The sequence below is a fragment of the Lepisosteus oculatus genome, chromosome 4 (assembly GCF_040954835.1).
Source record: "Lepisosteus oculatus isolate fLepOcu1 chromosome 4, fLepOcu1.hap2, whole genome shotgun sequence".
Classification (NCBI taxonomy): Eukaryota; Metazoa; Chordata; class Actinopteri; order Semionotiformes; family Lepisosteidae; genus Lepisosteus; species Lepisosteus oculatus.
In genome coordinates this window covers 51,130,303-51,145,800 of record NC_090699.1, presented here as the reverse complement: position 1 = coordinate 51,145,800, position 15,498 = coordinate 51,130,303, and the positions used below count along the sequence as shown (strand labels likewise).

Here is a 15,498-nt window from a genome sequence, read left to right as displayed (position 1 = left end):
GCGGTTTTACAAGGTGACGCCGGATAGTTTCCGGCATGACATCAAATGACGCGATTAACTGCGTGATACCGCGTGATACCGCGACACGCCCACCGGGGTATGCCGCGAAATACCCCACCCATTTTGAATGGCTGCATCTGTAGATCCAAAAAGGAACCAAGTCTGTATTTCACAAGAAACACATTTTTCAAGAAATGAAAAATACACAAGTAATCTAACTTTTTGTTGTCGTAAACCTTTACATTCACTTTGTAATTTCAGAATATCAATGATATTATAATTTGATAGATAAACCATTATATAAGTAGTATTTGGCCAACTTTAGGACAAACATATGTCTCTGTCCGCTTGTGTATGTGTTAAGTATCTTTGTAAATGCTACCGTTGTGCTGCAAAACATTATGTTATCTTTGTTTAGTTTTAGGCAGCATGATGGCTCTGTGATTAGCATTGCTGCTTTGGCAAGCTATCAGTGTGGAGTTTGTATGTTCTCTTTGTGTTTGCATAGGTTTCCTCCAGATGCTCTCGTTTCCTCCCTCAGTCCAAAGACATGCTGATATGTTAATTTGCTTAACTGGTCCTGGTGTGAGTGTGTGCATGTCTTTGTCTGTGTCTGTGTCTGAGTTTGGACTTGCGTCTCATCCAGTGTGTTTCCCACCTTGTCCCCATTGCTTGCCGAAATAGGCTCCTGCTCTCCCACAACCCTAAATTTGATGAAGTGATTATAAAATGCTTGGAAGGATGTTTAATATTAGCTTTATCCAATGGGTAGTAAAATGTCTTTGAATAGTAGGAATGTTTTTTTGCCCAAAAGGGCGTAAAATCCTTAATTTTAAAGGACATGTTGTTATTCAGTACAAGGGTTGACGATTAGAGGAATGAATGTAGGTTCTCTTTTACCAAAATAAAAACAAATGAAAAAATCCATGTTTTTTCACTTTTTCCAAACATGAAAACAAGCATCAGTAAATATTAGAAAAACAAACCCATTAATATCCAAACGGAGGTTGAAACCTTCTAGGAAATTTTACAGAAGTGTAAATATTTGAACAGTCACTTGGCAGCATGTCAAGTATGTGAGAGGCTTTGCCAGCTAGCTGTTAAGTGCCTATATCCAATCAGACCTCCAGCAGCAGCAGGGGCTCGTGCTGAATACATTACAGGCTCCCTTTATTTACACTGCTGACTGAGAAAGCATGCCTCTCTGCAGATCACTTTCCTGCACTTGAGCTCCGTACGGTACTGCAGCAATTCTGAACTGAGCCTACTGTTATATGGAACATCCACAGCATCCATGTGCAGAAGCTGTGTTTAATTCTTTTTTCTAAGATCACTTTTTATCAGTTTGTGTGTGTGTGTGTGAAGAAGCCACAAAATATAAAAATTATGAATTTTTGCATGACTAGTCGTTTTAAAACTTTCAGTGTTTCATTTAACCATGGTAAAAATGCTGTAAAAGCTTCAAAATCGTCAAAAATGACAAATGAAAAGGCCGTTTGGAACAGATGATGTGAAAATGCCTTTGCAGATGATTACAAAACACCAGGAGTATAAAACAGTATCTTGGGAGCAGTTTACAAAGAGGCTTGTTACAAGTCAGGGTTTTTTTTTTCTAGCCAGGGTAGTGTGTTCATGTCAGTGCAAACAGCAGTTGCCCTCAGTGTTGCTTGTTTCCATCCAGGTTAACCAATTATCTTCTCTTATTCCACTCAGCTACTAAAGGGAGGGAAAAAACTCAGACCTGTATCACCCTTTGTAACTTTCTGTATTGAGCTCCATATTGCAATGTAAGCAACAGTGGGAATGCTTTTTCATTGATTTATAGTGGATTTAGCAGTTCTAAAGCTTTATGTGAACATCTTTTTACCCCCCTTTAATCTCAGAAAACATTCAGTTTGTTGCAATGTCAGAACTTTAATAAGTAAAATTATTGGAATTTCTTTCAAGTCACAAAACATTCAGCAAATAAATGCGTTGGAGGCAGATAAAGGGTATATCCATTTCTAGTGATATAAAACCATTGCAAAACCCAGCCATTGCAAAAATGGAGTCCATTAAATATTTTTCCATAGATTTTACTCACTGAAAAGCCAAAAGAATAACTAGTTACTTGAAGCAATACGGTGATATTCCATCGCATACTCATCTTTCGTAATGATTTTACCAAGAGACATTGTGTAAACTCTTTCAACTGTATTCTGGCAGATTAAATTAAATAAATAACATTACAGATATATTATTCCATCCATAATTCCCATTTTCTCTACTGTTATGCAAATTAAAGCATGAGTGACTGCAGTTCAGCAATTACTCCATGATTGATGTATCTAAGTACAGCATATTTACTGCAATCTCCACCGTCCTGTCCTGGCTCCAGTCAGATCTACTTTCTGTCTGCTTTGCTTTCCTATGAGTGTTCCCTGGGGCTTTCAAACACATGATTAAGTGGCTCAACTTGTCATCAAAGTAAAAAACAGATGACTGTAGAAATCATAGCCTCACTAACTCTCAGCACTCTGGGCCAGTGATGAAACAAAACCAGGCTTTTATTGCATTCAGAAAAAAAACCCTTGAGGGACAGGAAAATGGGTTCAGATTTCTTTGACATTCTGATGCAAGATTTTAGGTTTTAGGCCAACTTAACATTGCTCACTGAAAGAGCCCTGTTTAAATGGGAACCAAATGTTTGTGTAAGGTTTCCCCGAGTTAAAGTGGAGTGTTTGTTTTGAATATACTGGAATGTCACTGCTCAGTGCCAACAAATTCTGTGCATGGAGAGAGGGATTAGTTTTGTTTCTTTGGGGTAGGTCATGGCAAACATACTGTTTTTTAAGCAAACTTTTATTGAAATAACAAACGTTTTAGAAAAATTGACAAAATACATGAGCTCTACCAACTGCTATCATGTAGGCTTTAAAAAGATTTAACAAGGTTCCTTCATATTGCAATTTTATTCTCATTTGAGATGTTAATTTTTGTTCTTTATGATTTGCAGGTGTTAGCATAACCCTCTATGGTGTACTGTTATGGTACAATAGGATAGATGAATTTCTATGAAAAATGTGTTGCTTTCTGGTTATCATTTTTAACTCAAGATGTATTATATATATTACAATTTTTGTATTACTCTGTAGTAACTTAATCATTTAACTCATTACCACATAATCCTAATACCACAAGACTACTTTATATGAAGAAGACTGATTTGGTGCAAAAAATAATTAAAACAATACTTTTAGGTTATGGTATAATTACCTCATGCTCCAGAACATCTTCATAAATGCCACATTACCAATTGCAGAAGCCTGGGAGTCTCAGGTTTTGAAGCCTGCTTGCCTTCAATGTGTGTGAGGTCACGCACACACACACTGTAAAGGGTTCGAGGTGGGTGCAGCATCAGTGTGCCATAGATGCCAAGAAACAAGTAAAGGTTTATTTCAAACTGGTAAGTAGAAAAAACAATGTTTCATAAGTGAAGAATTCTTCAGGTGTAACAAGAAGCACATGTATCATGATATGCTTAACAGGATAATCATTGCACACTGAAAAGCAGAAAGAAAAAAACAGTTTACCTTTACTTGTACAGTTTACCTTGCACTGACAGGTTCATTTTATATGGTTACTTTTAGCCAGAAATGACACCATATTCTTCAGTATGATTATTGCTGGAGCTCAGAAATATCTCATCACAAGACAGACCATTGTTAGTGTTAAAAATTTCATTGTTTTATTTTTGAATATTTTAGAACCGAAAACAGCATGTTGTATTTGTTAGAAAAACCCGCCACGTGTTCCTTCAGTGGTTAATTGAGAGATTTATTTTTAGCTGCTACATACACACACATGGCAAGGGGACAGTTTAGTTACTGTGTGTGGCAGAATAAGGGCTGCCCTGCCCTAAATTAAGCGCAGCTGGGTTGAGCATGCAATTACATTGTTGTATTTTCAATGCACATTCAATTAGCCAATTAGCTCTCTTCTTGCCATATAACCTGCTGCTTGGGCAGCAGGGACTGGAACAGGGTAGTCAGCCGTGGCACTCCATACCATTATAGGGCTTAGAAAGTTTCAATGTTTTAATTGATCTGATTGTTGCAGATCACTTTGATAGTTACAGATTAGCTGGGACAAGAACTATCAATGGTGTGGAATCCAGGTGGCACTGATAATTGATATCCTTGATCTAGACAGAGTGGGTGAGAGACTAAGAAAGAGCATAATGTGATACTGTAGTGGTGGTGAGTTCTTTGTCTTGATCCCCCAATTGGTCTTAAAATGTCTTAAATGGTCTTAAAAGTATTTGCTCTGCACTGTAAATCCCTGCCTGGACTTAACCACATCACACTGATGGAGAATTTGGGCACCTTGACCACAAACAGCTAGGGCCAGATGAGCCATGAATAGGATCATCTGGCCCTAGCTATCTGGTTTTCATGTAGCAGATCTAGAGAGTTCCCTCTTTACTAGACTGCCTATTCTACACTGCCAGCTGTGATTAAGTCCTTGACACTTGCTCTAGTACCAGTTCCTAATGTACTGTACCTATCCAATACCTAGCCCAATGCAATCAATATTTCGATTTAGGATTTCTCAGGAGAAGCAGGTTTTAGACTGACTCCTACTTCCTGTTGCCCCTGGTGGTTGAGGAGATCAGCTATGAAGATCTGCCAGGCCTCTAGTACCAGTTAGATCTTGAAAGGGGTGTTCTAAAAGCCTTCTGGAAGACCTTCTGGCAGGTGCAGATTTGCCGATGAGGTGGCTCCATTCTCCACACCCAACTATCCTGACGAAAGTCTGTCCTGAAGACTTCTAGATGCTGCTCTAGGTAGTGGAGGAACCACTGTTTTCCAGTTGTTGACTGTGGATCTTCTGTTACTTAGGATGCCTGACCTGCTTTTTCTCTTGCTGCATTGCCTCCCAGTTACGAACATGTTGTAGCATCTCCTGTTCTCTTCTGCTCTGGATTCCTTTGTGGACCCCATGTGTGGTTGATGTACCAGCTGTTGAGTCACCAGGTTGCCAGGTGTCATTTGCCAAGTCATGCATCATATGAGGGGGAGGAATGTGACAGGGCAGCTGGGTTACAGTGAGGAGCACCCAGGAAATACTGATTGGTCAAAATCTGACTGCAGATGTCTTGTTGTACAGTATATTCAGTGCTTGGTCAGTCATGCAGCCTCTGTGTGTCTTGCCATTATAACCAGAGTATAAGAGGCTAAACCAAATGAGTGGAAAAATGGAGAGACATGAAAGTGAGAAGTTGTAAAAGCAGAGCATTTGCATTTGAGTTTACTCCCCCAATAAGGCCTTTAATTTGGACATATAGCTACACCTTTAAACTCCACCTGGACTTTCACTATCCTTAATATTTTAATACATGTAAATGTAAGTACCAAGACAAGATGCAGCATCTAATTAAAGCTCTAAAATTAAAATTAAAGCCACATAATTCCTACCGTTCCTCCTATGCTGTTTGAAATCTTTGCAAATTGAAATGTCTTATTATCCATGATTGGTTGAAAACCCCTGACAATTGTACTGGAGTTGGCACGTGAGGATATTTTGACATTAGGCCAACACTCTTAAGGTGATGGTATAATTTCTCACTTCTCCCTGTGATCAGTTGTGTGATGATGAAAGGCACTATACAAAGACAAGGTATTACTATAAGTGATAGTATATTCAGATTAAATCTCAGTGTTAATTTCTGTTTCACAGATGCTGTATTAATAAACAGTACTGATAAAAATAACCTGTCAGTCTGAAATACAGACTACATCTTGTTTCAAGTAGTATGTGGCAAGAAAATAAAATATCAATGTGGTGATGGCTATAGCAACACCCAATCTGTGGCTCTGGAGCCACTTTATTGTAAGAACATTACTTACAATTAAATTCAAAGGTTTTACCTATCATGTCTGCATTCTAACAAGTGAAAACATTTTATGGTTAGATTTCAGCAGTAATCTCACTGTTTTTATAAGGCATTGACAAGGCATTGTCTATGTTAGCTACCAGTGTTTTATTTATTCATTTACCTTATCCACTGATACCTACTCCATATGTAAAAGTAGCCATGCAGGATGCTAGGCTCCAGGTAAAATTTAGGAAATGGCTGTATTCCTGCTATGCTAAGCAATTCACAGCCCAAAGCTTGTGTTTAAGCTCAGGCCTTTTAGCGTGTCCACAGACTCCATGCCCTGCAGTGATGACAGTACAAGTTCTCGAACATAGGAAGGCATCTTTACATGGTTTCAAAAGATGAACTGAGAAAGCTGCTGTTTGAGATCAGCAGTGTGGTATTATAAATGTGTTTTGGAGCTTGCAGTTATTACAACATGTTCTAAAGAGCAATTTGATATGGTACGTTTTGACTGTTTCACACCAGATTTCCCTTTTGGCTAATTAAAAAGTTATGAATCGGCAGCGTTTATATTTAACTTTTCATACTGCAGATATAATCAACATGCTTAACAGCTGTGAACATTAATGGGTAGATTAAAGCATTAAAAAAAGTCCACTCAAGGTAAATGCTCTGTATGTTGAGAGAGATTCACTTTGTATGTTGCCCCCTCAGCTGATATTAACAGTAAATAGCAATGTAGGTTTTTTTTTTTCAGCACAGTGGTTGAGAGGGAGAGAGTGACACAACATGAGTGACACACGGCTGTTTTACTTTTGTATGTTAATGACTGGCGACTAACATGGTGTCTACTGTACATCAAAACAAAAGACGGCAAGTCAAACTGTTCATATCAAACCCATTACCTATTCAGTGATAGGAATTCAGGAGGAGCTCATTATGCAAGAGTTGGTTTAAGTGCATTTATGAGCCAGAGAAGAAGGCACTTTGTCAGAGGTCTTTTGTCTGCACAGGGTTGGGTGACCTAGTACCGAAAGAGAGATATGAGTGACCTAGTGGATAGAGAAGCAATCAATAAATTCCTGCTGTTGCCAAGCTGTCCTTAGACATAAATTCAATAGACCACACTTGTAAAATGAATCTTTTCTCATCTCCTGAGCTTTGAACTGCAGTTAAATAGGAGATTGATGTTGAATTGAAGGGAATTTTACATAATGCCGTTTTGGAGAGGAGAACGCATTGTGTATGAATTATTATATATCAAATGAGACTGACTTGATTTACAAGAACTATTTGGTTTTTAATGTTATGTTGATAGATCAGATTATTTTTTATTATTTCTGTTAATTTCAAGTGGTTTGAGATTTAATGAAAAAACAGTTATTATACCATTTGAGTTAATCAAAGGGGATAAAAGGAGCAGGATCAGACACTGCTCTGTGGTACCAAAGCTCTGTTCATTGTAATTGAAGGCTATTTCACATTTTTGTCAGGTCTCTAAATAGTAGCTTTGGGGTTGTGAATATTCTCAAGGACAAAGATTTCCCTCTAACAAAGAATTTCAGATTGCCTGTACATTCTGCTCTCAAAGAAAGGAAAAATGTGTTTTAAATTGGATTCTGATTGGAGAAAACAACATTGTACTGATTCATTCTTTTTGAAATAATGTTATACTGTAGAGATAAGGGGATGCATATAATAAAATAAAAAAAATATTTAAGCTGTTAGAATTTATATTATTTTATACTGAATGAAAATGTGTTACACTAATGACCCTGTAAACAACATTATACTGATGACCCTGTAATTGGGTCAATTGAGGGTGTACAGTACCCTGAATAACACATAAAGGTGGTGTGGTTTTCATAGCGTTATAGCTGTTAAACATAAAATGAAGTGTACAGACCTCACTTCTGGCTTAATTTCCCAAATTTCCCATAATTCTGTAGCAAAACGTATCATATCGACTTGATGGATTATTCAAGTTTGTTCATTGAATAAACTGCTTAGTTAGATGAATTAAGAAATAACAGGAGATGATTACTGGGGTGTTAAGAAGATGTGAAACAGACAACATTTTCAGTCATTTAGGAACAGCCTGGACACTGATTGAATTTTGAAAAAAACAGACTTACAACCACTGTTGATTGTACATTATGTTTGATGCACAGAACTATTTTTTCACTTTTCTTTTTGATACCTGCATGAAATAGCAAAAGAGATCAACTTCTTAATTCACTGAGGCTGTTTTAGAGATCTACTGCAGAGAGTGTTATCTAACTTTAACCATTCCTTGATGTGATTCACTTAAATTTGTTGATTTTAACCAATTTATTTGGTTTTAAAGTTTACTGACTGATGATTCTCTACATATTTGAATCTCTCTTAAAGTGCTTAGACTGAATTTCAAAATCACCTTTGGATGAAATCACATTTGTATATTATATGTGGATGTTTCATTGAAGATTTGTTTTTGTCAGCCATTACTGGGATTTTTCTTCTCTCAGATCTCTGGATTGCTAATATATATGGATGCTTAGCCTTGCAGTGCAATACAGGTATTGATAAATATGATGTTCCCAAAATGCGATCGCTGCCAATTTGTTCCCCTTGTACAAGGAAAATACAGAAGGGCTATATTCTATTTAATAAATCATTCTGTGGTGTATATTTAGTATATCCTGAAATTCCATTGGAAAGGATTAAAATTAAGGGTGGCACGGTAGTACACTCTTTAACATTGCAGCCTTGCAGTGCTAGAGCCCTGGTCCAATTCCTGGGGTGCTTTCTGCTTGGCATTTGTATGTTCTCCCCATGTTTGCATGATGAGAGCAGGGGAGATTCTTATCTGGCAAATTTAAATGCTTTTGTTGTACACTGCTTATGCAAAAAAAAACAACATTCTCTTGATACCTGAAATGTGCATGTCTCTAACACTCCACATACTGTATTATGAAACATTGCTTAATAGGATATTGAAAAACAACTGTATGTTGCTATTTGCATAAAGATGCACCTGCACCTGTGGGGTGAAGAGCTCATGCCCTGGGTGGTGACTGTCCTCTGTGATGGCCAGAATTCTACCACGGCAGCGGTCCTCATAGAGCTGTTTAATCTCGGTGAGACCGCAGCCAATGATCTTCTGGGCCATATTGACCATTCTCTGCAGTGCCTTTCTTTCTCGCGAAGAGGTGTTGCCATACCACACGGTGATCCCGTTGGTGAGGAAGCAATAATAATTAGCATCCCTTGGTTTGTGTTTTTAGTAATAAAAACGGCTTACGCAGTTAGGTATGATTAATGATGTCTAAGTAACAGTAGCCACTTCATTTGCTTTTTTTTGTAATTACCCACACACTAACGATTTTCATTTTTTAACATCTTTAGGGTCTATGATAAAGTCTAAGTGCACACAATAGAGAACAACACATGAAGTATGATGCAGTGTACTGTATCACACCTGTCAGTTGTGCCACTCAGTAGAGTCTGTGCTAGCCCTCACCCAGATTAGTTAGTGGAAGGTGATGTGTGATGTACACTCAATATGAAACAAGTTGTATGACGCATTCCTCTTCACTCTTACTTTTGGCTGAGGTTTTGACATTTTTCTTCATATCGCTTCTTTGTAGATTCGAAGTTGGTTTCTGTTATTCGAAATGTGGGTAACAATTCACATGGACCATAGTATCTAATTTTTATAAAAATAATGTGTAAAAAGAGGTGTGGGTATATAAGTTATACAACATATTTTGGGGGTTGCTGTAGTTAACATTGGTGCTTCGTAGCACTGGAACCTTAGCAGAGTTTGTGTTTTCTTCCCTTGTTTGCGTGAATTTTCATCTAGGTCCTCCAGTTTCCTCCCATAGTCCAAAAACATACTGGTTAACTAGCTTCTGGGAAAATTGGCCTTGATATGAGTGTGTGTTTGTGTGTGCCCTGGAAGGATGGATGGATTGAAATTTAAGGCTTGTGAGAAATATAACTATATGATCATACAAATGAGCATCTTTAATTTACACCATTACAAGCTGTGTTATCAGTCAGTACATTCCACCCCCAAGTTATAAACGGGTTGCCTAACAAAATTAGGCAACCCGTATATAATTAAGCAATATCAGGCAACCATCACACATAAGCATGAATGTCTGTAACATGTTATTAATGGGGAGACTACTGTCTGTTGCAAATGTATTAGTCCATCTAGATCAGTGATGCTCCTTTCTTTTCCCGGAGGGCCACTGTGTTCCAGGTTTCATAGGTAATTTATACAGAAAATGTACTTTTTCCAATTAGAAAGAGTGGTGATATAGACCAATTAAATGGGTGATTATTGATTCAAATAATGTTATTAAGTGTCCAGAGTGGAATGAAACCAGAATACACAGCAGCACTTCAGGACCTGGAGTGAATATCCTGATGATTATATTGAAAAAAAGGCCACAGTGATGTTTTCAATCATTTGAACAGCACTTTTAAAACCCTGTTTCAAGGTGGGCTGGGAATATAGATGCCAGTTATCTCTTAGTGGGCACGATGACTACAGAAGTAAGAGGAGGCACTATAAATACTAGAAATCCTGTTGAATTCATTGATGTTTATGTTTCACTTAATCTGTTAAATTTCAATGCCTAAACTGAATCACTTTCAGTTACCATATGAAACCAACATCCTGTTTGTTAACACTTAAACCCATTTGCCAGGTGCACCTTTGACAACTTTGTGATGATGAAATGAATGTGATTTGATCTTATTACATGTGGTGAGAGATCAAAAGGTATTATACCAGACAGATCTTTTCTAAAGACAAGAACAGACTGGAACATTCATTAACTCAAAGGGCAACAATTAAAAAAATAAGAAGAGAAAACAATAAAGTTAGATAAAACTGAACAAACTGATTCAAATAGGAAATTTAAAGGACTGTGTTTTAATTGCATTTTAGCACCTTGACACAAAATTGGTGAGAGGAAAAATGTTTTATTTTCTTTATTTTTTTCCTGCTTGAAATCCTTGTTGGTTCGATGTTATATAGATAATGTTAAACGTTTATTTCAAGTTGGCATATTAAAAAATAGTTGAGTTTAAAACCCTTAAAGGAACAAATGTTTTCCTTATATACTGCAGATTTAATTTAGAAGTCAAAATAACAATTTCCATTTTTCAGTTATGTGTGTTATTAGTGAATGTTATTGAGTGTTTTGTGATTTTTTTCCCTAATTCTTATATCCAACATGATAATTTTTCTTGGCCCACCCAGCCTGTCACATTTCAAAACACACTGGACTGGTTGGCTATGCCGTGTCAGAAATGCTCAGTATGAGCACAAAAACAATATTTAAGAGCACAAAAATCGCAGAAACGGGTTCTTCAGATAATGTTGATGACTTTCTTGTTTAACCTGTTTGGTAAGAAAACATACGTACCAAATTTATCGAAATTTAATTAGCAAAGAGTTACTGTAGACTCTAGCTTAAAGGCTTATGAGTGCAAAGTTCCAAAACTTATTTTATGGAGACAAGTTAAAAACGTGAGAAAAATATTTGGTTTGTCATACTAATGAACTTGTTGTTGTCTGCCTGTTGTACGTTTGCCCTATTTTTTTACATCAGTTGTAAGATTTTAATTAAAATCTTACAAATCTTTACTTTATGGACCGATGTGAAGTGTATTGCTATTAAATACATTTTAAATGAATAAATATTGGAAACTGCATTTCTTGTTGTTGATGTTTTCTCTGCAGTACAAGGACAGGGTAATAAGTATAATAGGAAGAATGATGACAAATTATTCAATGTTGAATAATTTTATTAGATTAATTTTCTTGGGGCAACTTGATAATATCTGTTAAATAACATTTCTTGTTCTTATGGAGTAGTGGTAGGAAAATGAAACCTCTTAATAAAATTATCTGATGTGCTAATTTCTTGTTGTAGAAAGTAATTACATTTTATGTATTATTCTCTCTGTTTCCATACAGGAAAAGTCTGTGTCCTGAAATGTTTGTTAGACATTCACAAGGTCTTCAGGGAGAATGACCCCGCTTACATCCTCAACGATCTCTACATCACAGATTACTGCGTGTGGATTCAAAAGGCCAAGTAAGTCATAAATAACTCACTGATCACCTTCTCTATACAGACAGAAAAAAAGCACAGTGCACTAACCTTAGACCGAGTTTGTCAGTCAGTTTTGATTTGCTTGGTTTTGCTAAATAGATTAGTAACTAGATACCATTTGTGTCATTGCTTGGGGATTTGACTGACAAGAGCTTTCTTAGACCTCACTAGAATGTACCTGTGCTCATTTCCCACTGGTAAAGACACTGATTAATGGGGTCTAGACCATCTGTTGTCCTTTCTTATATAGAAGCTGTCATTTCTGTTTGGATAGCATAACCTTTTTAAAATCTCTAAGATGGATTTTACTTAGACTGTTCTTGTTTTGGAATCTTGAGATCCAAATATTGGTTTATTCCCTCATCATATCACCAGAAGGTTTCTGATGAAGTTTGAGGAGGATTTTTAGGAACGTTTAAGTGCTGTGAGGATACAGCTCAAATATTATTACCTTCATTCTTTTTTATGTTTAAATACCTTCTAATTGTTACATCTTGAAACAGCTTTTAAGCAAATAACTTAGTAATGAGGTACTTTTTCATGTTGGCGAAGATTCAAGTCGGTGGACTGCTGGTGTGTTGAAAGACAGGAATTTAAAACTTTGCACCTGGTATCATAGGCTCTAAGCCCAGATGGAGATATTTTAAAGATTTGCAAGTTTCAGTCTATGCTGCTTTTAATACTATGATTACCACTGAGCCTTGGTGGTACATTTCTATATTTTTTTTAAAGGAAACATATCAACTGGTAATTAATAATAATAATTTAATAATTGCTTACACTTATATAGCGCTTTTCTGGACACTCTACTCAAAGCGCTTTACAGGTAATGGGGACTCCCCTCCACCACCACCTATGTGCAGCATCCACCTGGATGATGCGACAGCAGCCATAGTGCGCCAGAACGCTCACCACACATCAGCTGTCAGTGGGGAAGAGAGTAGAGTAATGGAGCTAATTCCTAAATTATAGACAGCAGATTCATTTGAGTGCCTTTATTGTATTGAGAAACAGTGGACGCAGAATTAAAAAAGGTTCCATGTATAGCAAGTTATAACTTTTTGCAGACAGTACACAACATTATGACTCATTTGTGAAGCTGGTAGGTCAGCTAAAGTGATGAAATACCAGACAGATACTTGAGGGTAAACATGTAGTTTGCCATCTGGCTCAGCTGCATTTTAAAAAGTAATGTCAGTCACGCCTGCTATGTTCACTCCTGCCTGTTCTGTAAGTTGACACATTTAATTTTATGTTGTAATTGATCATTTAAAAATTATAATTCCCTCCGTCCCCAGCTTAGGGTTCAGGTATCAAAAACCTCTCATTGGCAGAGCTCTGGAGTAGTACTGTCAACCCAAATGTTCACAGGCCTACAAGATTTGTCTGGATGCAAGATTTCTGTCTTTGCAGACGAGGAGACAGAAGCACAGCTTGCAGTTACTTTAAAGGAATGTTTCATTAAATGTTTCGAAACCAATGTAAATTTTAACAGGAAAGGCCAGGCAATTTGTAAGACCTATGTTACATTCACCAATGTCGTATTACCTTTTTCTGAAAACAAGCAGGTTAAGGCAGTGCTGTTTGTATTGGTTGTTGGACCAGTCTTTATTTATGGGTTTTCGTTTGTGTTTATGGATGTCTATTAAATGTCTTTTAAAAGCTTTTGAAGACTGTAATTTATTCATTATCTTCACCTGAAAGAGTAAAGGCCATATTTTAGGATTTTAAAAACTCTGGGAAGAAATATGCAAAAATAATCTGTTTTTGAATCCTGACATTTGTGCATTCTGTCAGATATTTCAAATTTCACTGGTGCTCAACGATTTTCTTTTCTTTTCTTTTTTGGGCTCAGGGGAAAATAGCATTCAATGTTTTTTCACTCTGAAACTTTGTTTATCTGAGCCTATTTTTAGGCAAGTAATGTATACTGCCAGAGCAGTCTAGTGACAGAACTGTTATAACTCAAGTTTTTATTTAAGAGGTAGAAGGGTATCTGTGAGGGAATAATGCCAAGCTTATTATGTCAAATTATGCCAAGCCAGTGTTGAAACACCATCAAAATAATTTATCTAAAGAACATTTTTGGTTCACTTTCCGATATTTAAATTCAACCTAAAAGAAAAAAAATAAAAGTAGTGATTATCAAAAATATCTAAACAAAAGTCAATGTATAATATACATACAGTAAGTATGGTATAGTATACTCACTATGCTAATGTTAGATGGTACATTATTTTTGATCCAGGTAACAAGTACATTCCTCTAGAAGCACGGCTTGTAGCTGTGATCTGTGTATGTGATGCAGAAGTAGGTATTGAATATCCCATGCTGTATTACATGCAGATTTACACACCATAGCATGTATGGTCTCCATCCAAGCTATTTTTTATCAAGAGTTCCACATAAGTTCCTCTCCCAAGATTGTAGGACTGCCTGCATGTTGCTTATACTGTTTGGAAGTGACTAAATGGTCGCAACAACAACCCAAGAGGGAACGTGACATTAGAGTCTTAAATACTCTATGCAATCCGCACAGTTGCACTTCAATGTTCTGACATTTACTGTAGATCAAAATTCAGTTTACATTTTCAACTTAAGTGAAACCTTGATGCTTAGACAGGACAACATTGCAGGTGACTGTCTGAAAGGGGACATCCACTGAGGCAGCCAAGATGCCAGAGTTGCTCTAGTGTCTTCTGCACTCTGTCGTGAATGCTCTTAAGCTTCCTCTTTTGTCCCCTGATCTTTGTTTTGCTTGTGCTCTTAAAGAAGTCTTCTGAGTAACCTCAGCCAGTGACTTCAAGAATTTTGAATAAAGAGTGTTATGCAGTACTGGTGATGGTACTGCTTTATGATACACATAGTAGATCATTAGAAACTAGAAAACTGATTTTTGTTATCCCAAGTATCTGAAAACTTCTTCAGTACATCAGGCTCTTACACATGTCAGGATCCATGGTAATGCATGTCAATAACCTGGCAGGGAGCTTATTCAAGATACCTACAGCCTTTTGTTTAAAGAAATGCCTCCTATTTACATATCACAAGTTGCTTTCCAGTTTCTTTTACATAATCTATTTTTTACTTAATCCTTGTGTGAAATTATGTTATTTTTGGAATTTTTCAGATATGTAAGTGGTGGTTTCCTTAAAGAACAAGTATTGTCTCCTTCATTAAAGCCATTTACATCAGCCCCATTTTGTGATGTGTTCCAGTCATGTAGCACTCCTTTTAGATTTATTTATCTTGAGCAAGAAACAATCACAAACCTGAGAGGTTCTATCAATCCTGCTTTTTCATGCATGTAGCAAACATATTACAGAATAATCTGCAGGGACAGAAACCTACAGTATAGTTGATGTCTTGCTAAGTAGGAATTATAGATGTCAGCTAATTATTTTTCTCTATGCTTATTTGATGCCCATTGAAAAGCAAATGCTGGGTGTAGATTTAGTTAAATTCTCTGTGGTGTCTCATTTTTTCAGGTGCTTTTTAGAAACAAAGCTGATATGAATA

At 36.7% G+C, this 15,498-nt stretch overlaps 1 protein-coding gene across 3 annotated transcripts in view; it reads left to right on the top strand.

Moving 5' to 3' along the window:
* Positions 1–15,498, top strand: part of shq1 (SHQ1, H/ACA ribonucleoprotein assembly factor) — a 75,746-nt gene that overhangs the window by 46,515 nt on the left and 13,733 nt on the right. For all 3 annotated transcript variants that reach the window (XM_015347287.2, XM_015347288.2, XM_015347289.2), the window contains one exon: positions 11,841–11,961. In XM_015347287.2, coding sequence (XP_015202773.1) covers positions 11,841–11,961 — 121 coding nt within the window. The remainder of the gene's footprint in view (positions 1–11,840; positions 11,962–15,498) is intronic.